This window comes from Centroberyx affinis, unplaced genomic scaffold (genome assembly GCF_046629955.1).
Source record: "Centroberyx affinis isolate AG114_WGS23_722 - 3 ecotype Tasmania unplaced genomic scaffold, CSIRO-AGI_Caff_v1 ptg004194l_1, whole genome shotgun sequence".
NCBI classification, from domain to species: domain Eukaryota; kingdom Metazoa; phylum Chordata; class Actinopteri; order Beryciformes; family Berycidae; genus Centroberyx; species Centroberyx affinis.
Genome location: NW_027281945.1, coordinates 129252 through 153540, shown reverse-complemented (window position 1 = coordinate 153540; position 24289 = coordinate 129252). Strand labels below are relative to the sequence as shown.

The 24289-nt window shown below is 42.4% G+C and overlaps 1 protein-coding gene across 2 annotated transcripts in view; it reads left to right on the top strand.

The window, feature by feature from the left end:
• Positions 1 to 24289, top strand: part of eya2 (EYA transcriptional coactivator and phosphatase 2) — a 30418-nt gene that overhangs the window by 4113 nt on the left and 2016 nt on the right. The window contains exons 2-15 of one of the 2 annotated variants that reach the window (XM_071542841.1): positions 7518 to 7601; positions 9207 to 9248; positions 10210 to 10329; positions 11037 to 11150; positions 14214 to 14290; positions 14757 to 14940; positions 15074 to 15210; positions 15380 to 15463; positions 18625 to 18714; positions 21236 to 21294; positions 22115 to 22275; positions 23112 to 23226; positions 23493 to 23614; positions 23865 to 23965. In XM_071542841.1, coding sequence (XP_071398942.1) covers positions 10227 to 10329; positions 11037 to 11150; positions 14214 to 14290; positions 14757 to 14940; positions 15074 to 15210; positions 15380 to 15463; positions 18625 to 18714; positions 21236 to 21294; positions 22115 to 22275; positions 23112 to 23226; positions 23493 to 23614; positions 23865 to 23965 — 1347 coding nt within the window. In that variant the 5' untranslated portion in view covers positions 7518 to 7601; positions 9207 to 9248; positions 10210 to 10226. Of the gene's footprint in view, positions 1 to 7517; positions 7602 to 9206; positions 9249 to 10204; positions 10330 to 11036; positions 11151 to 14213; positions 14291 to 14756; positions 14941 to 15073; positions 15211 to 15379; positions 15464 to 18624; positions 18715 to 21235; positions 21295 to 22114; positions 22276 to 23111; positions 23227 to 23492; positions 23615 to 23864; positions 23966 to 24289 lie in introns of both variants that reach the window. The other variant, XM_071542840.1, reaches the window with a different exon arrangement.

Sequence of the window (24289 nt, the reverse complement as noted above, 5' to 3'; positions counted from 1 at the left end):
TTGTCGATGGCTCTGGGAGTATTTTGTTAGGTGTCAGAATTTTTCTTCAGCATCAGTTTCTTCTTTGACCCTTTGATATGTATTTCCATCATGTTTCCATGTTTTAATGCCAATTCATATTTCATAATATATATCATCTCATGTATCTCATCTCATTTATCTCACATTATTTCTCCAAAAAGGTGTAAATCACTCTCTTGCTTTCTCTCTTTCTCCCCCGTAGACACATACACACACACACACACACAGTAAATCTACCATTAAAGAAGTAATTGGACCTTGGTCCGTCTGTAATGCCTGTGAGCTGCACTCCAGCTACCAGTGGGTTCTGTCTGGCCAGCTGTTAGCAACTAGGGCGGCCATTCGCTGTCATCTGCTGGGAAGACGGATGGAGGGCAAACCTTTTTGTCTTAATGACTAATAAAGATCCAGGTCTGAGTGTGTGTGTGCGTGTGTACGTGAGTGTGTGTGAGTTCATTAGAGAAGGCTTGTGCGCTCATGCAGTCAGGCGTGTGTCTGTCTTGAGCGTGTGATTGTGTGTGCGGGTGTGTGTGTGTGTGCGACCACCCTCCCATCACTGGACCAGATGTTTTTACCTGGGAGCCAGACCACCATCTGACTGAGGTCAGCCCAGTCTTCCAGCCCCACACCCGCTCCTCCAGGCTGCTGGGAGGTCTGCCAGCTGTCCCTCTCTCTGACCCTCGTCCCGGGGCACTGGTTCTGGGGCGACAGGGCCTGGGCCTTGGGGTAGGTGGTCCCTCTACCAAACTAGGATTTGGCAATATTATTGGGGGAAATTATTAGGGTGTGAGTGCTGGGATAGGGGCAGTGAAAGCGAGCGAGGAGGAATGAAACGGAGAGAATGAGGAAGCGACGGAAAAAAGGATGCAGAGTGAAACTCTTTTGCAACAGTTTCTGAAGTAATTTAGAAGGGGTGGTAAGAGTGACTGTGTGTGTACTGGTGAAAAACAGAGAGATAGAGACACTGGTGTGATTGAATGAAGAGGTTTTGATTACTGAGGGATGAGGGGGGGCATCTGGCATAAAAGCAGTCTTGTTGCTGGGAGTCAGTCAAGTGGAAAGGAAAGGCCACCAAGTCTGGAAGCTAAAGTTACACAGCAGGTTCACTGCTGCCACGGCTTAATAGGAGCCGCTCTTATAATTTCTTCTGTTTCTTTCAAAGGATTTTGTTCGTAGCTGCTGTCAATGTGAATTCACTCATTCTTAGAGTAAACATTGTTCATTCATTTCAGTATAAGATCTGTGGGGTTTTTTGAGTAAAAAGTTGCAGACACTTTCTCTCTCTTGTGGAATTTAAACCACCAACAAAGGGATTCATCATCATTGTTGTCATCATCACCACCATAAACTATACTTTACATACAGTATACACATATTACACGTATACTCTATTTACATATACACATATTTTTAGCAGATCTTCCTGCTACCTTATCCATGTGTTTGTACATTTCTAAAGCACTGAGCTCTGTTTACGGGATCATAGCGGCTGAATCAATGAACTCAATGGCTGCGTTTACTGTACATGCATAGTTCTGTTTGAACGGTTTCGGGTTTGACGAATATAAACATTGTAACTCGGTTAGAATAAGCCAGGTAAGCTTGTATGCCGACTATGAGAAACCTGATTAAGATGCCTGGCTTTCTCTGATGTTACAGTAAATTGGTGTCTGTCACATGGAAACATCTTACTCCTTTCATTTTTGGTTTTTGCCTTCAGGGCAAATGTCAGGGTTATGGGTACATTTTGATGTCAACAAAAAACATCACAGATTAGTATTAGCATTAGTATTAGTATTAGTATTAGTATTAGTATTAGTATTAGTATCATCATCATCATTCAATACTAGATGTAACCTACTATTGCTCAGTCAAAGAGGATGGGGTGGGGGGAAACTTACAGTCACCTTTTAATACTTTTTTTGCTGACAGATCATTCTATCTGTGGGCGGGACACCACAGGCAGACAGGAATATTCTGTTGATTGATTTATTCATGGCAACAGGGACACTCAATTTTAGGGTATCGAAACCTGCTGACTCTGTACATGTAGCCAGTGACATTATTGGCAGTGACAAGACAAGCTGGCTGAGTCCAGCTTACATAGTATCATCATGCATCATACAAACTTTCACAGCATAAGTATGTGGAGACTGGACACACACACACACACACAGACTTGGACTGTGCTTCCCTCTTAATGAATTCCCTGGTTGCTGAGGTCATGGTGGGTTGTGATTATCAATCCTCAACATCTGTTACCAGACCACCGGCACGTCTGACCCTCTCTCTCTGCACACAGCATAGAAAACGTTCATTTTCTATACGCCTATCTCTTATACTACTTTACGCTTTACTACTTATCTCTATATGAATGTTGATGTATTGGACTGATGACTGACATTGTCGCCAAGCAACGGATGAAGGCAGTTCGTCTTAACTTTGTGTACTGGACAGCACTACTCTCCCAAGCTTTGTCCCCAAGTCCTCAGAAACCAGACATGCCTCATCCTGTGTGACCAATCTGCAGACTCAGCTAGTCGTAGCTCTGTACACGGGAAATTTGTCAGCTAACCTTGTTTATGAGCTGCGCAGTTCAAAGGGTGCAGACAGGGTGAGGCCATAGGCTGTCTGTGCGTGTATGTGTGTGTGTGTGTGTGTGTGTGTGTGTGTGTGTGTGTGTTTGTAAGCACATAAATATGTTTATGTATGTGAATGTGTGTACTTGTATCTCTCTGTGTGTGTGTGAGTGTAATCATTCGATAAAAGTTGTGTAATGCACATTGAAGAATTATCAGGACACAGTTTGCAGGGGTTCAAAGGGGCTGGCATTTTATCATTAATTATCAAATTGATAACTACAGATTTTAGAGGAAATGTAAGTTCCTCTAACCTGCTCACCTGCTTATTGAATTTAAACCAATCATCCACGGGACATTCTGCTTTCTAAGAAGAGGTTATGGCTTTGAGGGGCTTTGATAGTAAACAAAGGCTACCATGTTCACATCAGAATATGGACATGTGGCAAAAAAGACACAACATATGAAAGCTCAATCGTTACATGTAGCGGCCCTTTTGCTGTTTGATGTAATCTGCACTATTGAATTGTCCTGCTGTGTGCCAAAGGCCGCCCAGGCCAGTCACAGGACTATTGAGGCCAGTGGCTGGCAGATGGCACCGATTTCCACCATGAAGCCCCTGATAGTGACACATAAACTCAAATACTGGGCCCTTGTTCTGTGGCCTTTGTTAGGGACTGAGAGAGAGGGCTTGTGTGCGACAGTGAATTAACCCCCACCCCAGGCACTTAGGCAGACCGTCCAAATTGAGGGCTCCAGGTGGGGATCCATATGGCACTGTTAGAGAGTGGCGAGTCACCTTGTCAAGCCCAGCCATCAGCCGCTGATTGAGAACCATGATGTTTCAATGAGAGGTCAAACCATCGGAGGGTCACTGCATTGTGTAACCAGACTCCTATACGTCACATCGAGACTCAGACACACAAAGACGCACACACAGCACACATATTTATACTGTAAACACATACAGTATATAGAGATGTGGGCAAGTGCACACACACACACACACACACATGCACACAGATACCTGACCTATATTCAATGATTTTGAAAAATGTAAATGAAATTAAATAGTACACATCCTGAATAGCAAATTCAACAAACTCATGTAGTGCCAGCCCTTGGATTTAAAGGAATACACCAAGTTTTTGGAGATTGTCAACATGTTCTCATCAAGTTGACCAAGAAGCCAATCAACAGCAGAACACAGACACCAAAATCATTCATTTGTCCCTGGTTGATCATTTGCTCTGGTGCTACATGCTAACTCTTTAGCATACACTAAGAAGACCTTTTATTAAAGGTTAATTAAGTTGCTATTGGTTTTTATTATTTGGCCTGTAGATTCATAAATTTGAAGTCAAGGTAGTTCATGTAGTCAGGTTTATTTTAGGAACTATTTCAGGTGAACAGCCAAACATTCATCTGCCGCACAGTGATTTTTAGCTTTACACAGTCTGTCATTGGCCACCACCTTCACTTCCTTCACCTTCACTTCCTTGTAAACAGTCACAGTAGTCCAACAGTAACAGTATGTTACTTATATATATATATATGTATATACTGTATATATTTATTTTGTGTCAATTTTACCCATATCCTACACAATAACATTTAAGATTACATAGCATTTAGCTTTAGAGCTGCTACAAGTTCTCATTTTCTCACTTTTGAGATAATGCCAGTCACCTATTATCACTCAACACAGTGTATGCGTATGCGTTCACTGTATGCGTAGGAGTTAGCGTGGAGCACCAGAGAAAACAATCTACCAGGGACACATGGATGATTTTGATGGCTATATAATCTCATCACTTAACAGGTAAGCTGAGCAACAGACCAGTCTCCCATAAACCTGGTGTGTTCCTCTTACTATCATATGACATTTTGACTTTAAGCGCAACGCACCGCCCAGTGACGCAATGCACCAAGACAAAGAGGAGAATCTGATACCCGTGAAAGAAGCAGTGGGCTAGCAGAACCCCGGGACCCAGGTGAAGCTGGTGGGACTGGCCTTGTGGCCCTGTGGCCCCTGTGGCCTTGCTGGGTTTGTTTTAGCTTCAGTTACAAGCCTCAGCCCTCCACATCTCTGCCGCGCTCCGCTCATCTTCCCTCCGGTGTCCTGCGGTTCCCATGGCCTTGTGCGCCCTCCTCCCAGGCCTCACCCTGAACCAGGAAGTGCCTTCACTATCACAGGCAGTGTTTGTGCGTGTGTGTGTGTGTGTGTGTGTGTGTGTGTGTGTGTGTGTGAGAGAGAGACAGAGAGTGTGTGTATACAGGACTGTCGCAGGGATGCAGCTGAAGTCAGGAGCACTCTGAACACGGGTGTCCTTTTCACTTTTGATCCCTGCGAAGTACGGGGCGAAGCAAAGCATAGCACCCCTCTCTCGCCCTTTCTTCCTCTGTGTTGAGGGATCGCTGTCACTCTCTCCGGCACCACAGCCTGCCTGAGATAGAGGGCAGACGAGGGTCTCTCGGGTGGCAAGAAGGTCCTCAACCAGGTTTAAGGGGCATTTCTGAAGTGGAAAATTTTATAGGAAGGCTGGTAATGAACACAAACACTAGTAACACAAGTTTAGATTAAAAGTTCACATTTCAAATTCAACTGCAGCAAATAAGGAAATGATTCTGTAATTTCGGGCTATGATATGTAATCAGTTCAATAATAGAGTTTAGAATATGTCCACTGGGAACAAATGGAAGTAGAAATGACCCTGACTAGTTTCTCTCAATAATTTATTGATTGTTGTTTTTTCACCCCTGATTCTCTGCGGTGTGATTCCTCGTCCGTTTACATCACACTGGCCTTTCGGTGACCATAGATCACCCCTTTAGTGCCACATTTACAGTCCCTCTTATTTGTGTTTACTTTACGGTCATTAATACAGACACGTTAGGAGATTTTTGGCTGTGGAGCGGAGTCTCTTGGCTGCTCCGTTGTAGGAATACATTTATTTGCTAAAAAAACACTGCAAGACGCTCTCGGGTGTTTTGAGAAGCCGGGAGGGCGGCTGCATCAGCTGGAGCTGACATAACATGTGATTTGTTTTCTCCGCTGTGCGGTATCTGTCAAAGATGCTGTTGTTAATTAAAAAGACATGAGAGCGACACACAAAATGCTGTAAGTGGAGGCCGGTTTTACGGCTTATTATACCAGCGGTAAAGCCTCAGTTGAGGAGCAGACAGGCTGTCACAATCACAGTCACTCCACTCTCTCTTTCTCTTTCTCAGACAGCTTTTCCTTTTTTCCCTCACCTTCATCTCTCAACTGCTGTAAACCCTGTTGCCCCTATAACTCATGACTGTCGTCTGTCTCTGTCGTTGTGTTGTCAGCGAGGTCAGGGTTCAAGTAGTTAGCTCCAACATTGCCAGATTGGAATTGCCCAGAGGCACAGAGAGAGAGAGAGAGAGAAAAAAAACGTAATTGTTCTAGCTGTCATATAGCACAAATTAATAGTTCACTATATTGTCATAATGTAGCAGAAGTGCGAGTAGTCACTTTTTTACCTTTATTTACCCAAAGTTAGGTTACCTTTGCTCTTTTTGTTTTGCCCTCTGCTGCTTCACACTCTGACGGCGGACATGTTTTACCTGAAAGTTTCCCAGTACAACCAGTTCCCTCCAGTGCAGCTTGCTTCAGACTGACCAGCAGCCTGCGATAGCTAGCGGGCTAAAGCCTCTGCTGTCGGAGAAACTGACCGAATCCAGCTTCCTGCTCAGACTGATACATGTGGCATTGACCTTTTGATCTCCAGCCTACTGACCTGGCACTTCCTCCTCTGTCTCTCTCTCTCTCTCTCTCTCCTGTGTTCACTCTTTCTCTCTCTTTCTCACGCACTATCTCGCATCCTCTGTATTGTTTTTTTTTCCATTTACATTACCAGTCAAAAGTTTGGACACTTGCATTTTTCTTTATTTTTTACTGTTTTTCACATTTTAGAATAATAGTAAAGACATCAAAACTATGAAATAACACAAATGGAATTATGCAGTGACCAATAGTGTCAAAACTATCTTATATTGTAGATTATTTAAAGTAGCCGCCCTTTGCCTTGATGGAAAGGCAAAGGCTTTGGAAAGAAATTCATACACAGGCATTAACTTCACTATTTCTATTTGTCTAAAAAAAAACAAATTACAAGCATTTAAGCATAAGCCTTTGAGATAATGAAAAACATAGTACATTCAATCAGGTGTGTCCAAACTTTTGACTTGTAGTGTATATTCTTTGTTTTCACGCCTCTCCCACCTATCTTACTTTGCTGACTTCTTCCTTCCTCTTCCTCTTCTTTCTTTCTGTTGCTTCCAATCTATCCAAAATGATTATTCAGGAATCTTTGTTGTCTCTCATGAAAGTTGTGTACCATAGTTACATACTTGCATTGAGAATACATGGAAAATTCTGATGTGATTCTGAACTTAGTATTTAGTACTTAGTCATTTTTCCATTCCATTCCAGAGAACACTGAGTTGGAATTCTATCTGCAACCTTGTTCTGGTTGTTTCTAGTACCTAGATACAGAATGACATGACACCTGTGGTATTGGTGCCCGACAACACCAGAGTGATTCAGCAGCAAACAAGTGGAGCATTCTTCAACACTTTTCCAGGAAACAATGTCACCCGTCAAGTTCATCATTCATTTGACTGGTGTCTGTCAGCGGGTTCCTAATGACCATGCCCTTACATAAACCTCATCACGTATATACGCCACATCTCTCTCTCTCTCTCTCTCTCTCTCTCTCTCTCTCCTTCCATCCCTAAACCTTTTCACCTCTTGAACTGTGTGCGTGGAGAGAGAGATTATCCGTTCCCCCTCTCCCCGTCCTGCTGCAGCACGGCCCACGGCACGTCGCCATGTGTCACTCACCCGCATACCTCTGTCCTGATGCCGTGTATTCTCTATTGTTTCCACAGGAGAGCTGACGGCTTGAGAGGAACCTGACTAGCAGCACTGTGACAGGATAAAGAGGATAAAGCTCTCTCTCTCCACAGAGGCAGGTGAGAGGACAGGGCTACAAAGGAAAGAGTGAAGTGCTTCAGAGGTGAAGACTGGCACTACAGAGAAAAAAAAAAGAGGCAGTTTGCTGAAGCTGGGGAAGTTAATGCAACGGCCCAGTCTGCCTGTTAAATAAACAAACATATTAAATGCCCTTATAATAGAATCCTGTTCTACTAATCTGAACATCGTGGTAATGGAGGGTCAGGATTGTGCACACACATTTTAGTGAGCGGGGGTTATACACACTGCCAGTCAAAAGTTTGGACGCACCTGATTGAATGTTTTTCATTATCTTAAAGCCATTTTGATCTAAAGGCTTCTGCTTAAATGCTTGAAATCTGTTTTTTTAGACAAATATCAATAGTGAAGTTGATGTCTATGTATGAATGTCTTTCCAAAGCCTTTGCCTTTCAATCAAGGCAAAGGGCGGCTACTTTAAAGAATCTAAAATATAAGATGGTTTTAATTTGTTTGACACTTTTTGGTCACTGCATAATTCCATTTGTGCTGTTTCATAGTTTTGATGTCTTTACTATTATTTTAAAATGTGGAAAAATAGTAAAAATAAAGAAAAATTAGTGTGTCCAAACTTTTGACTCGTAGTGTATATACTTATATATTTGTTTATTTGTTTGTTTGTGTGAGAGTCACCCTAGGGAACCTTTATTTTGATGGATATCCTGTCCAGTTTCAGTGAGGTTAGTTCATAAGGGCAGGGGAAATGTTTGGACACTAAAATATATTGATATTCTGGACCAAGGCTGATTAAAAATATGACACATGCAACTACACTTATTCTTGAATTGTATTTAGTTACATGAACATGTAAAATGAAAATAAAATCCGGTAACAATTTAAAATGGCCTTATTCTGGTGTATTATGGTATGGAAAAGTACAAAGTATTTCTGTGTAGGTACTTGATGAAAATTTCCCTGACACTTCATGTACTTACAGCAGTGTAAAAACACCGTTTTAATGAAGCCATTCGAATGAGGTGTTACACTGTTGTAAGTACATGTATTAGGGGGACTTTCATCAAGTACCTGCACAGTAATATTGTGTATTTACAATACTTTTCCATAAGTTAGTACACTATAATTCTGTAGAATGAAATGAAACAGCATTATTTTCAAATTGACAAACATACATTTTGGACATATCATCATGTGTTTCGAATGGTTTTATGGGCCCAGAGGTTTTCTACCTTTAAAGGTTTTACATGGTGTAAAACAATTAATTCAAGTAAAAACATGAAAATATCCAGAATTGGAGTTACAAGGTTGTGACACCAGTGATCTGCTTTTGCATTGCAACAGTTTTCGCTCATTATGGTCATTCAGGTGACCAGGTAGTGTGGAAGCTGGGATGATTTGGATGAACATGTTTCCACTGAATTGTACAAAGATCATTCATGAGACAGCAGTCGCCTTCCTACAATATACAGATAAATTCATTTAATGCCATGTTAACACTTGAGAAGCAGTTAATTATGATCCATTTAGATGACAAAATGATTTTATGAAATCCAATGGCTCATTTCTGAAGTGATTTCATTCTATTGAAATAACATTTTCTGACCATGAACTTTTATTGATATTCACAGGGCTTCTTGGTCTCTATCTCAAAGTCATCTTACCTACTGCAGGTGAGTTTTTACATGTCACTGAAACTAAAACTGGATTTGTTTGTTGGTTTATAGTAATCATATGAGTAAAAGCAAAGTTTAGGCAGCGCTAATGCCAGTTGATTGAAATCATGGGGGAAACGCAACATCTTCCAAGATCATTGTGGTTTAGCTTTTAACAATGTGTTGTTTTATAGAAGTCGGTTTGAACTGATTTGACCAAGAATCTTGAAGTTTTCTCTCATGACTTCCCTTGTTTTTGTGAAGACCAAATGTTGTTGTTCCTTGCATGGCAATAACCAGCAAAGACCCAAACCGTCCATTCTAGTTTCACCAGATTCTTCGGTTGTGGTCCTGCAGGGACCTTGCAGCGTTAGTTTATTATTGCTATTTCAATGAAAGAGACACAGATTTGCACGTCAATCAGTACTGAGAGTGTTTTTTAGTGCTCAGGGCCTGAAGCTAAAATATTACTGTATAACCTCTTTTAAGATTACCTCTGTCAGCAAAAGGGTACTGCAGTTCAAATAGGGTTTTATAGTCACATAGCAACACCTACAGTAGCATAGAAAAAATTTGAATTATCTAGACCTTGGTTCAATTGCATTTGCAAGTACCTCTTAGCATTTGTTTTAACCTGCAGAAGATTGGGGTTTACTTCATCAGGACTATTCTGATAGAGCCAAGTAAGCTCTCAGTCACAGGAAAGCATACCAATTTGACTTTCAAATGTGACTGACTAAACTTTTTGGCACTCACTTATTGTTAGGCGGACTAAAACCCACTCATCTGGGACTCCAAGCAGGTTAAAACAAGCCAACTGGGAATCAGTTGGGAAACTTGGGAAAGTTTCTGTGTCCTGTCAGTTTCCAGTAAGAGATAAGACAGTTCTCCTATTCGTAGGAATAAGACAAAAAAAAACAAATGAAGGAGAATGTGTCACTTAAAAGCTTGTCGTTATTACCTCCTTCTTCAAGATCAGCTGAGCGGAGAAGTGTCATGGCGGCGTATGGACAGACTCAGTACAGCCCCGCCATCCAGCCTGGAGGACCATACACACCTTACCCTCACCACACACAGGGCTACAGCATGCCATCTTACAGTAAGTACACACACACGCACACACACGTCATTGTGATAATTGGTTTAGAAGGTTCAAAACTCTTGTGAAAAGACAAATCTCAATTTCATCAGTTTAGTTTATGTCGTTAATATGTTTTTGTGACATGACCAAAATAAATTGGTGAAACTGAGATTTGTCTACACTATGAGTGCTACCTGGTGTCTTTAACAATAGTTTTGAAGTTTATAAGTTTGGGATTTAGCAATACCAGTGAAGTGCATCCCTACATACAATAGAATTGTTTTATAAGGTAACAGTTTCGTAATGTAACGGTAAGGTACATACACTGCAAAAAACATCCGTCTTAACAAGTCATATAGTCTCATATTCAGCCTTCAGATCTTATTTTTCTTAAACCAAGAGAAAAAAATCTGCTATTGAGGAGACTGATTCTACAAAATTCTTGAAACAAATTGATTTGCATTGGAAACAAGTGAAATTATCTAACCACTGGCAGATTTGTTTCATTTATTTTAAGAAAATGTACGATTTTAGGACTCAATAATAGACTAAATGGCTTGTTCTGATGGAGATTTTTTTTTTTTTTTTTTTTGCAGTGTAGGTACAGCCGAAGCTCGACCTAGATTATGGTTATGTCTGATTCTGCAGAGTGGTTAAGTGTGAACTGATGACACAAACACATGAACTGATCCTCTGCTCTCTCCCTGTCATCTCTCCGTGCGTAGACATTAAAACAGAGGAAGGCCTGAGCCACTCTCCAGGACAGACGGGACTGCTGGGTTACTCAAACTTCAGCAGCACTCCTCCCAGCCAAGCTCTCTACAGCTACTCCACACACGGTTAGTCTTAACCAGTGCACGCACACACACTGTGTCACACACACTTGCACACACACATACTGTAGCTACACCAAATTGAGGTGTATCCATCCCAGTGCCATGCTCTCCTCTCCTCTCCTCTCCTCTCTTGTCTTCTCTCCTCCTCTCTTGTCTTCTCTCGTCTTCTCTTGTCTCTTCTCCTCCTCTCTTGCCTCCTCTCCTCCTCTCTTGTCATCTCTCCTCCTTTCTTGTCGCTTCTCCTCTCCTCTCCTCTCTTCTCCTCTTCTCTTGTCTCCTCTTCTCTTGTCTCCTCTCGTCTCCTCCTCTCCTCTCCTCTCTTCTCCTCTCCTCCTCTCTCCTCTCTCCTCCTCTCCTCCTCTCTCCTCTCTCCTCTCTCCTCCTCTCCTCTCCTCTCCTCTCCTCTCTGCCACACCTGTTCTCCATTAGCTGCGGTCTGGACTCCTGGCGTCAGACGTCTCCCCACCCCTCCTCTTTTCTGGGGGTCAGGCCCCCTTTCTCCACCCAGACCAACAACACAGCATGCATGCATGCATGTGTGTGTGTCTGTGTGTGTGTGTGTGTGTGTGTGTGTGTGTGTGTGTGTGTGCGTGTGTGTGTGTGTGTGTGTGTGTGTGTGTGTGTGAGTGTGTGTGTGTGTGAGAGAGACAGAGAAAAAAGGACAGAGCAAACATATAACATATAGACAGGGAGAGGAGGAGAAATAGAGAGGGGGAGAAAGAGAAAAAACAACAAAAACAAGGGAGAGGAAGAGACAAAGATGGGCAAGGGGTCTTGCCGAAAAACAAATGCTCAGTGCAAGATGTGGTCTGCTTGTGCGTGTGTGTATCTTTCTGCCTACGCGTGGTTGCGTGTGTGCGTGTGTGTGCGTGTGTTTCTTCTGTACACATTCCTCAGTCGTTCGGCGCCCAAAGCATGACTCGCTCAGTGCGACTTTATGGCTTTCAAAGCAGCGTGAAATTGACCTCCTGTGTGAGAGGGGAGAGGTTAAGGTGCATTTTAAGGAGGGGTGAGTAGGTTTAAAGTTTGGGGAGGAGGAGGGGAGGGGGGCAGAGGAGTAGGACACGGTTTCCACTGTATGGATGAGAAAGAGGAGAGAAGCTACCATGAGTGTGTTTACATGAACAGAGCATTCCAGATAGTAGCTCATAACCCAGTTGAGGTCATATTTGAGAAAAGCTGTTTATATGTTTATATCTTCATTGCCTACTAACATGAATCTATACAATATTCTGAATATTATTAGTGACACAGAAACAAAACAGTGCAAAATAGGTATTTACATGCCCAGGTATCCCACATTGTATGTGGCTGTGTATATCCCAGCTATTATAATCACAACAGGAGCTTTGTCTCTCATCTATTATAAAGAGATATTGCATTTTCCCACTCTTAAACAGTCTACCTGAGTGTCCCAAATTGTACTGGAAAATGGCCATGTAAATACACTCACTATGGATCTACTGATGAAGCCTCTTAAAAGTACAAAGCCTTCATTGATCTACCAATACACATCTGCTAAACCAACGAAAAGCTTTCAACAGAGTGTAGTTTGGGCCTGAAAGACATTGTTCCCAAACAAAAATAATTGTTTGAATTTTTTTATGCATAAATCATTAAGCTTTACATACTGCAAACTTCAAAACAGCAACACGCTGCCACAACAACCAAATGTTTGTGGAATTTCAGAATGTTTCCGTCCCAGCCATTTATATTGTACACAACACACACACGCACACATGCACACATACACGCTCACGCACCGCAAAAAAACACTGAAACACATCCACTGTATGTACAACTGAAACCAAATGGGGACTAAGGGAGCCTGTTGGTGTTTACTTGAAAGACCTCCTGTATTTTTTCCTCTTGCTGCTTTGAAGATTGTTGTGTTGTCCTGGGAGATTTCAGTGTGGTTCCTCTGTTGAGTCATTATTCTCCTGTTTGTCATTCACTGTGGAATGGAGGGATGGACGAGTAAACGAGAGGAGGACTGGGAAGTGGGGTTAGGGAGTTAGGGAGGCGGTTAGGGAGCAGTGGAGCAGTAAAAGGAATGAATAGAGGACGACTGGGTGGAGAGGTGGAGGAGGACTTGGAGTGCAGAGGGATGAACTAATTGATGGAGAGAGGAGACAGGATTTAAATTTAAATTAAAGTCAAGGAGAGATCTATAGATCAATGGCCCAGGAAAACAGGTAAAGTTTGATCTGAATCTGGTATTTGCATATAAATCTTTAAAAATGATCTCAGGACAGCTCAGATAGTGTCAGTCAGATAAGGTCAGTTACAGAAAAGTGTACTAAATCAACTTTCAAACAACGGCCTGTAATTATCTAAACTTCTTGTCACTGATTGTATTGTCCTATACTGTATTTAGCAAAATCCACCCATTTTAACCTGCAATCCATACAGGTTAAAACAAATGCTAAGAATTATTTGCAAATGCTATTTGACCCAGGTGTGAGAGGAATGATGAGGATATAGAGCAATATAGTCTCCTTTTTTAAATTTTATTTTATGTTATTTTATTTCATTTAACCAAATTCATGTTTGCAATGACAGCCTGGCAAAAAAACAAAAAAAAATGGCTTTTGAGGGTAAGGGATAGAAGGAAAAGTAATAAAAAACAAATAAAGATTAAAAATGAGATTATTCAAAGACAGACAAGCAATAAGGATGGACATAACAGCAACATGGAGTGAGACAGCCAGTCTGTGGGGAAATTGCCTGGAGGAAGACATTCCTGCCTTGGCTTGATAAGACTGAGTGCAGCAGCAGCAGCAGCAGCAGACTTTCCCACCTGTATTGTTGTTTCAACCATAAATCACCTGTCACAGAGGGGAGTCAGCGTTTACTGCTCATTACTTCCCCTGTACAACTTCACAGATAATTAAATCAGATGTGGAGATGTTGTGAAACTCTATTAGTTATGTCTACGGGTGATTTCTCAATACAGGGCAGATTTTGTAGCCAGTTTTCCCGCTGGTTTACATTTGTAGTTGTTTTTATCCTGCTTCATGTGCTAATGCCTTTAAGTGTAACCTGTGTCCCCTCTTTGTTTCTCAGGTGGTGGTATTTCATCTGGACTTTTTCAAGGCACCAATGCAATCACCAGTTCAACCCCATTCAACCCTACCCAACAAGTTAGTATCCTCACCTCAACTTTAAAATACAGCCCAATCCATAGACATAATGTTTTCATTTGCATTTGGAAACTTAGTGCTTTGGTGTGATGTGATATGATATTACACTGAGTTCACATGATCTTCAAATATCACTTTTTCACTCATTAGGTTTTTGTTGCAATGATTATGCATTTGTGTTTGTCTTCATTTAGTCCCATTTTGGGACTAAAGTTAAAATCTGTTGTTTGTCATTCAATATCTAAAAATGTAGAGGATCCAGTGTGTAAAACTGTAATCATCTGGTCAACTAAGCACTAAATTTAGCTACTATCCTTTAAATAAATATCACGATTTAACTGTGTGTGTATTAATCATATTGTAATAGAAGTTGTGTTTTTTCAAATGGTGTATGTCTCATTTTGGAACGTAACTCTTCATATTTTGATGTGACTGATAACTAACGCAGCTGTCTCTGTGTTGTCAGGACTTTTCAGCATACTCCAGCTACAGTCAGAGTCAGTACTCTCCATATTATAACTCCCATCACTACAACAGCCCCTACCTGACCAGTAGCAATATCAGCCCCGCCGCCATCACAACTCCCCTAGCCTATCAGCACCCAGAACACCCTGCCATGCTGCCCAATCACAGCCCAGAGTCACATACAGGTAAAGAGTGCATGGCGAAGCACCTGTGTGCTTATTGTCTGGAAAACAGGTTATTTTATAGAGTATTTGATTAGAAACTGTAATTTATCTGTGTGTGTGTGTGTGTGTGTGTGTGTGTGTGTGTGTGTTCTAGGAGAGTACCATCCGCCCCCCAGTCCCCCCACACCAGGTAAAGAGGAGGGGGTCCCGGCCCGAAGGGGGTCAGATGGGAAGTTGAGGGGGAGGAAGAGAGTCAGCGACCCCGCTCCACCTCTGGACTCTGATATAGAGGTACACACACACAAACACACACACACACACACACACACATTTGAAAATTCACAGTATTTCTTCCTTAAATCCAGTAATTATTGTTCTCTCTCTGCCTCACACACACACTCACACCCACACACATGTTCTTTCTTAAGGTTAACATTACATGTCTGTTATTTCACTGCAGCGAGTGTTTATCTGGGATCTGGATGAAACCATCATCATTTTCCATTCTCTCCTCACGGGAACCTTCTCCACACGATTTGGCAAGGTACGGCGATGCAACCTCTCCCTTTTGTCATTTACTGTAAGAGCGCATGCTGTATCTCATCACACACAACAGCAGCTTACGATACGGTAGGTGCAAATCACACAAACCCTCACAACAAAGCAGCCTGACCCAGCTCCATTCAAATAACCCGGTCGCAAAATTGGTCCGGTGCTTATTTGACTAACAGTCAAAGGGCTGACTGCCTGAGCTGTGTACACGACCTTTGGGTCTCGTCCATGAGCATTTTCACACGCTGGCTGTTTTGCCTTCCTGCCCTCTTGTTTCTTTACATAATGCACTGGGGTTGTTTGGCTACCCCGGCATCCAGCAGCGTGATTGACAGCCAGCGGGACCTTTACGTAACGGACAGGCAGCTGACAAGGGAAGGACAGCGGTGTGTTTCTTGTTTTTGGCTCGGCCCTGTGTTTTGAATTCTCACGGTCCCCCGGTGGGTTGACACAAGGCTGATGGGAGTTTGAGAGCTGTAACGCTCCGTTTCTGATCGGTTCAGCTACGCCAGGCCATGCATGCCGTTGTTTCTTTTTCTTTCTTTTCTGCCGTGGTGGGGTGAATAGAGAAAGAGAGGGAGACAGAGATAGAGAGAGAGAGAGAGAGAGAGAGAGAGAGAAAGAGTGGATGTGTTGAAATGTGACTGATGTGCCAAAATTCCTGATTCCTCCCACCACCCAAACACCCCGCTGCTGGAACCGAGGAGCTCAGTCGGACAGACTCTGACTTCAAAACTCAGACACGCAGCCGAGGAATTGAATGAGTGACAGCGGAAAAACAGATTAAAAGTCCAAAGCGTCAAGACTTCTTACAAGCTAGCAATGTTTTTTTTTTCCTCCCTCCCAAATTTGCAGCTAATTCGTTGACATCCTAGTGTGACGACCATTCTGATTGTAACTCAAGAATTTTTTTTTGTTGTTGTTTTTTTTTTTGGCAAGAGTATTTTGGCATAGGTTTCATTTTTGAATCTATCTCCTCTTCATCTCTCTCTCTCCCACTCTTTTTACTCTTGTCTGGTTTCAACAACTCTTGGTCTTACCATGACAGCCTGCCTACTAAACTCTTGTCGTAAACAAATGTTTGGACCTGTGGGTAAAGGCAAGTCTGGGCCCGGGGAGTAGAAAAGACTAATGGCTGCGTTGAAAGACAGTTGTTTTCACCGGCTTGGAAAGCCAGAGGTGAACGGAGATCCACATGAGGAGTTGATTCCCCCAGTAACAGCTCTTCCATTATCTCATCTATCATACTGTAGGCTTCGGCACCCTGCTCTGTCCTCTAGTGTTGTGAATTTTCCTCCCTGGCTCAGTCTTTCATACCAAACATCCCCTGCAGAAGAGTAAAGGTGGGAATTGAATGGCTTGGGTGTTTTTTGTTTTTCTTTTCCTTCCTCCTTGTTTTTTTTGCCATTCTTCTCAAATTCTCTTCTGGGATTTTCAGAAAAAGGCCGGACCTTTGCTTTTATTTGTCCTTTATTGGTCCTCTGTATAGAAATGGTCTTTTGAGGAAGGTGATTACACATAATTATTTCAATTATTAGACAAGGAGAACATCCCCTTTTTGGAACACCCCCCCCCTCTTAAGCTTTTAACCCCTCCTTCCCTCCTGTTTCTCTTCCTCATCCTCTCCATTCAACTCTTCTTCATCTCTCTCAATCTTCCCACTCACCATTTTCTCCCTCTTATCCTTGTCCTCCTACTCCTCCCTCCTCATTCCCTCTTTCTTCTTACACCAATTTTTTTTTTGCTCCCTTACCTAATTGCCATAATTTCTTCTCTTCAATCACCTCACTTTTACCATCAGACCCATTTCTGCCAGGTCTACTGGCAGGTTTGTCATTTCAGACGCACTAATCTGACGTTCACCTTTGGCTGACACTTCTGCTTCCCCTGTCTCTCTGCCAAAGAAGAACCAGTGCTGCCATCAAAACAATAGACAACACATTTACACACACCTGGTTTTGGGCTCTGAACAACAACAATACACCTACTCTGTTTGCCAGTCCAATATCTCACAGATTATGATTTATGTTGTTCCTGCTGGTGATGATTTATAATTTGCTTATTAAGAAATAAGCATGAGCAGGGTGAGGTTTGCAGTGTTGAGAGAAATACTGACACAGAGAGAAAACACTGAAAGAGAGGGGAAACAAAAAACAAGGGTGAAAGGGTTGTATACAAAATACTGGGGAGACCTGCTCTTTTTCCTGAAGTAAATAACCAGGTGAATCAGGTGAATGCTGCAATCCCAAATGTACAAGTTGAGAAAAAAACTAAAAGGCTGATGTGGAGAGAGATGAGTAAACCGTCAGACCAGACAAAACAGAGCACCAAAATAAGCCAGAAAACAGATATGATCAGATGAGAGAGATAAGGCACAGCAGAAGTTATGATTGACAGATGAATAATCACACTTCCCTCTCCCTGGAACCTGTTTATGTCAATCCAGTTGATGAGTTGGCAGAGGAGCTGAATGGAAAGCTGTTGACAGAGACAGATAGGCGGACGCACTGACACAGCGAGAATAATGACATGAATTATAATGTTCAGTAATCAGATTAAACCCTTGGTTTAAATACCAAACCTTTTATACCATCGCTCTCAGCCCTCATGCTAATTATATCATTTTTTAACACTAATCATCGAGGGTGCAGCCCTGAAGTGAAATAGTACTGTTATTATTACAGGATCTTTATTAACTAGGTCAAACCACAAACCATAGTTTAAGAACCAGTTTTACTTATTTTAATTTGTGTTAAAGTGCACAGATTTTAATTAAATTGTATGACTGGAGACCATTAATTTCTGAATTTAAATGTAGATGTGTTTCAAGAGGCCGCACGGAATTAAAAACTTATGTTACTTGAGTTTAGGTCCAGATAAACCGTACAGTATGGATACAGACACGGGGGAATGAATTAGACGGCAACATTTAACCCTCAGAGAATAGCCGAGGTTCATTCCCTGTTCTTGAATTACAGTATAATTTCACTTTGTCTGTGAAGGTTGTCGTACTGACGGTCTCGCTCTGTTCATAAATGTCAGAAGATAAGATATATTAACTGCGTAGTGTGGTTGTCAAAGCAAGTTATTAATGCTACGTTGTGCTTTGTGTGTGCGTGCGTACGTGTGTGTGTGTGTGTGTGTGTGTGTTAGGACTCTTCAAAGGCGGTGTCTCTGGGTCTGTGGATGGAGGAGATGATCTTCAATCTGGCTGATTCAAGACTCTTCTTCAACGACCTGGAGGTGAGACTTAAGCAAGTTTCTGTGATGATTTGTCATTTCTCAGTCAAAAACAGAAAGAAAGCATCCTTGGGAAAAGAAGAGTTTCAAAGGATTTGAAGAAAACGGAAAGTTAAAATGTGTTTTGGTCATTTTTGCCGCTTTAAACTAATTTTGGTGACATTATGCTTTACTTCATCCGAACCTCTTATTGGAAATACAGCTGCACTCTCCTTCTTACTTGCTACATATTCTGCTAGTAGCCCACTGAGCTTCCTTCATCTCCTTTTCTGTGATAATTGTCTTTGCATCCAATTTTAGATTTTTTTTCCACCAAGGTGGAAAACATCAGCAGTGAGAACATATCCAATGGTATAAGCTGGCATACAGCTGACCAGAAAGGCTTCACCACAACAGCCTAGCAAGAGGCTTGACATTTTGAGGCTGTTTTCCTAACTGGCATAAGGCACAGTGGTAGCCATTGTAGAAATCCCCTCACACTGCATCTATCCCGCATTAGTTCTTAGTGCAGCATTTTCCAAACAATTTGTCTTGGGCCTTGAGCAGCGGTGCAGCAAGTATATAAAAAGGAGGGTTTGTTGGCTACTGGCATCAGTACTCTTACCATTAGACCTGACTTGTATCCTAATAATCCACCACAGTTAACATGTGCACAGATGCGACCCCCAAAAAAGCGATGACTCCTCTAAGAAAATTCCAAGGAGTTATTGAAATGCAGTTTTACTACGTGTCGGTGATTGAACAATGCATATGTTTTTCGTCCTGCATTCCTCTGCCTTGTTCTGACAAAGAAAAGGATTAGAGACAGACAGAGAGAGGGACAGAGAGAGAGAACAAGTACACTTTGTGCTGTAATTATAGGTGTGTGTCTGAGTCTCTGAGAGGAAAATTAGTCAAATGGGAGGAGGAACAGTCGAGAGGAGGGAAAGAGGCCAACAAAGCCATTTGCAAACCCGGTTTTATCCCCTCTTTTGTTGTCAGGGCTCAGTAAATCTCCAAAGCAGTCGGCCGCAGCGGGCTGACAACTCATGTTAAGTCTTGCGGTACAATTATCTTGTCCTTGCTAGGTCAGTAGCTACATCAGTGGCTACGAGTGTTATCGTTGCCGTCGTTACTGTACTACACCAGAAGATCACATAATTATATTATAATTGGCATGCGTGACCGCCAGATTGATCTAAGTCAGAATTTCCAGTGGAAATGTTCTATTTCAAAGAAACTGATATCAGCATATTTACTATGGCTATATTCCACTTCATTGCCAAGTCTTGAAATTAAATCACTGTACACTGGGATAGGCGCTGAGTGGAACTGCTATGTGTTGAAGCACAGTGGTTAACGGGGCCAATTGCATTGTGTGGGTAGTATTAAGTATGTAGGGGCAGATGGCACCTGAGTGGGCGGCGGGCTGCGGCCGCTGGGAATTGAGATATGTAAGGATGAAGGGATATAAAGATGGAGGGATGATGAGGTAGCGTCTCCCTCTGTCTCAAGACGGCTGAAAGGTGAGAGGAGGGCCTGTCTGTCCCGGGCCGCCGTGTGACAAGGAGTGTGAGTTATAGTGCTGCAGGATTCGGTGTTTGCACGTGTGTGTGAGTTTGTGTGTGTGCATGCTTGCGTGTGTCTATGTGTGCTTGTGTGTGTGTGTGTGTGTGTGTGTGTGTGAGCGTGAGAGAGAGGTTGTAGGATTTAGTGGCTTGAAGCTGGACTCGGTGGATAGAGAAGGAGAGCAATGAGACTAACAGATAGAGAGATCAAAGTCTCAGGATTTTATATAAGACAATGGCCATTGTTTGTTGCACGGTTAAGATGTGTGTTATATGAGGGCATTTTCTATTGGCCTATCATGATTAACACGAATAACAACATTATCATAAGCAATACAATCAAAATTCTTGCATAAGTAATAACAGCGTATTTATAATGTATGTACTGTGTCCTAAATGTGATGCCCCCCCTTTTTTCTTTTACTCTACAATATCCAATCTTCATATATTTAACTCCTTTCAAGTTTCTGATGTTATTGCATATTGCTTGAAGGTGTTTTGGCTGCAGCCACATGCTCACGCTGCAGTGTGGTTTTAATCCCTGTGGTTGAGTCGGTTGCATTAGCATCCAGTAGAGAGAAATAACACGTACACCACTGTGCATGTCAAAGGACAATTCTCAAAACAAAGGACCTTTCTTGAGAGGAATTTCTTTTACCAAAATATTAAACACACTCTAAAAAATGATGAGACGTTATAAGTATGCAGCTTTAATTTGCTATATGGTTACACTGGCACTGCCGAGCCTTGGTGGCTGGTTCACTATACCCTCTCCTCTCTGGCGCCTTTCTGTCCCACGTCCCGACAACTTATTTCCTCCTCCCTTGTCTTTTATTTTAGCTGTTTTTTTTATTTCCATAGCTGCTATCGTTCCCGGAGGCTCCCTTAAAGAGGAGAGACCTGCCTGTACAGGGCTCCGCTCTGAAATGGATCTCCGTACGCTGCTTGATATATCCGCTTTCCTTTTCATTTCCCAGGAATGCGACCAGGTTCATATTGATGACGTGGCATCAGACGACAACGGGCAGGACCTGAGGTAAGGCTTCTACTGCTTTACTGTGCTTAGAGCTCTACTGAGGGGCTGACAGTTCTATTACGCCTTGTGAACCAGACTTGCCCCCGGGTTTTAGTGCATAGGAGGATAAAGCAGGGAGATGAGACAGAGTAGAAAGAGAACTGTGTGTCTGTGTGTGTGTGTGTGTGTGTGTGCGTATGTGTTTTATTTTCTCCACCTCCCACCCGCCATATAATATGTCACAGAATTATCCATAATTCCTTCATTCCTCATCAGAATATCTCTTTGTCATTCTCTCTGTCTCCCTCAGTCCAGACATTTTATTGCAAAAACTTGTTGAAGCACTTTAGGATACTTTTAAGAGTGATTTGAGAAAGAGCCAGATTGTATCAAAGTACCTTTGTGAAGTCTTTATTTTATTGCGCTTTACTTTGGCCTTTTTCATTCTCAAGGATATTATTATATTTATGCTAGCCATGGTGAATGCATATGCTCCATGATTTTCTCACTGACAAAGCTGCATTCACAGCACAAAGACAGTTCTGCACAGCATTTCTTGTCCTGGCATTTTTGTGGTTGCGCTGGCACAACTCCCTCACGTTTTGATTAATGGTTTAAGCTGTTTTCTTGTTCATACAGTTTGAACGAGGAAATAAAGAGCCAGAAAATGTACGCTGGGCATAAATGTAGTTTTCCCAAGTCACAGAGCATTTATTCAGTTCCACTCTTCTGAAACATAGATGATACTAGCGCTAAATGCTGCAGAGAAACGCAGTTCATGTCTTTATGCCCATATGTTTTGATCCATATCCTGATTATTTCCTGTGTTGTGATCCTGCAGCACCTACAACTTTGGGACGGACGGGTTCCAGAGCCCTGCGGGGGCCGGCTCTCTGTGCCTGGGGTCCGGGGTCCATGGAGGGGTCGACTGGATGAGGAAACTGGCTTTCCGATACCGCAGAGTAAAGGAGATCTACAACACATACAAGAATAACGTTGGAGGTACGTTAATTTCATTTAACAATATTGTATACAGGCAACCTATTTAGATTAGCTTAGCTTTTCTGAGGTCTAATTCAGGTTACATTAGGTTTTGTAGCAACCACAAAGAACTAATGATGAGAGAAAAACAGTAACAGTGAGGTGGCGATCAAACTGACAAGTGGAGTGTTTGCACATATTTCCCTGCTGTGGGACCTCACAAGCTGGGGTTGAAATTGAACACAGTTCAGCTTTAAACCACAATGCTTCGACAGGGTTTTTGCTAGTATAAAAAAAAAAGAGTTGCTGTATGTGGGCGTCTTGCTAGACCGTGCTTCAGAACGGTGCATTTTGCATTTTCAAAAACTCTTAAGAGAATACAGTGAGCATATGATGATGAACACCTGCTCATTACATGAAAAATCCATGTTAAAGTGATGATTCATTATGGACTTATTTGAACTGTTTTAACTGTTAAATATAGATTATTTGAATCATGAAGGGATGATATAGGTGAAAGAAAGGAGACAGGTTTGTTCGTCAACTAAGATGGTGAGTCAGATGTTGTTGTCCGGACCGCCCAATCTGAGCTGTGCTGCGTTGGCTGAGCAAAGACACTGCTGATTACAGCTGGCCGCTTCAACTGTGCTGGAAACCATGTGTTTGAGGTTTTGGCTAGAGGTTGTTGTGTGAGAGCCGTCCACCCAGAGACTGCAGACAGCCTCGCTGTCAAAACATGGTTTTGCAATGTCTCAGTAAATGAGAGCTTTTGTGCACCGGAACTATAAGAGGTCAGATCATCTCTGTTGTGTTACAAAAAACTGTCCGTCAAGCTCGTGCTTCTCCCTGATTGGCAGGTTTGCTGGGCAGCCCTAAGCGGGAGGAGTGGTTACAGCTGAGGAGAGAGATGGAGGTCCTGACAGACCTGTGGCTGACTCAGGCACTCAAGGCTCTGGCTCTGATCAACTCCAGGTCAGTTCATGCTTTCATGACTTGATTTACACCGACAGGTCAATTCACAGTAGCTGCTGACTATCTGAAAAATACTTTCAAGCATTCCCGCAACATTTGAAGGCAAGCTAAATTTGACCAACTGTAACAAGCAATATTATTTTTTATTATACTTTTGCTCCTTATATCCCTCTATGAGTTGTCAATCTCAGTCCTTGCTGTAGCATGTTACATTTGAGATGTTGCAAATTTACATCAGTCTAAATATGCCACTCCTGTCCTTCCAGGCCAAACTGTGTGAATGTGTTGGTGACGACCACTCAGCTCATCCCAGCCCTCTCCAAGGTGTTACTGTACGGCCTTGGCTCTGCCTTCCCCATAGAGAACATCTACAGTGCCACCAAGACAGGTGAGGAAAATCCTGAGAAGGAGGGAGGGAGGGAGAGAGAGAGAGAGGGGGGGGGGGGGGGGGGGGGGGAGTAATCACTCAACAACGTTCTCCTTCCATCCATGCAGATCTTCCATGTGGAAATTTAACTCATACTAATAAATCAAACATCTTTATTTGTTTCTCGCCTGTTAAATTTCACATTGTAAAATCTTAATTTAAAAGTAGTACTTTTCAACATCTAAGCTGTATATTTTCCCTGTGTTTAAAGGCAAAGAGAGCTGTTTTGAGCGAGTCTCCCAGCGGTTTGGCCGGAGAGCGGTGTATGTGGTGATAGGAGACGGAGTGGAGGAAGAGACCGTGGCCAAGAAGGTAAAACTCAATTCGTCTTTCTTTTATGATTGCGACTGTTGAAAAATGGACCTCAACGAATCAGTTAACCTTGTGACACACTCAGTTTCTTTAGCTTCTGTGTCTGAGTGGTTTTTAGAATAATCTTTGCATGGAAATAGTGGTCTTCTTTCCTGAAGATGCACCCTGAAGCCATGACACACAGACAACATTTTGAGGTTTTATATTTCTGGGCAATTTTACTAACATTTCTGAGCAACAGTATTTTTGCATTAAGCTTTTGTACATGTAGACCACCGTGTTCTCTGCACGTATTTTATCGCATTTTACGATCCCCATCCAAAC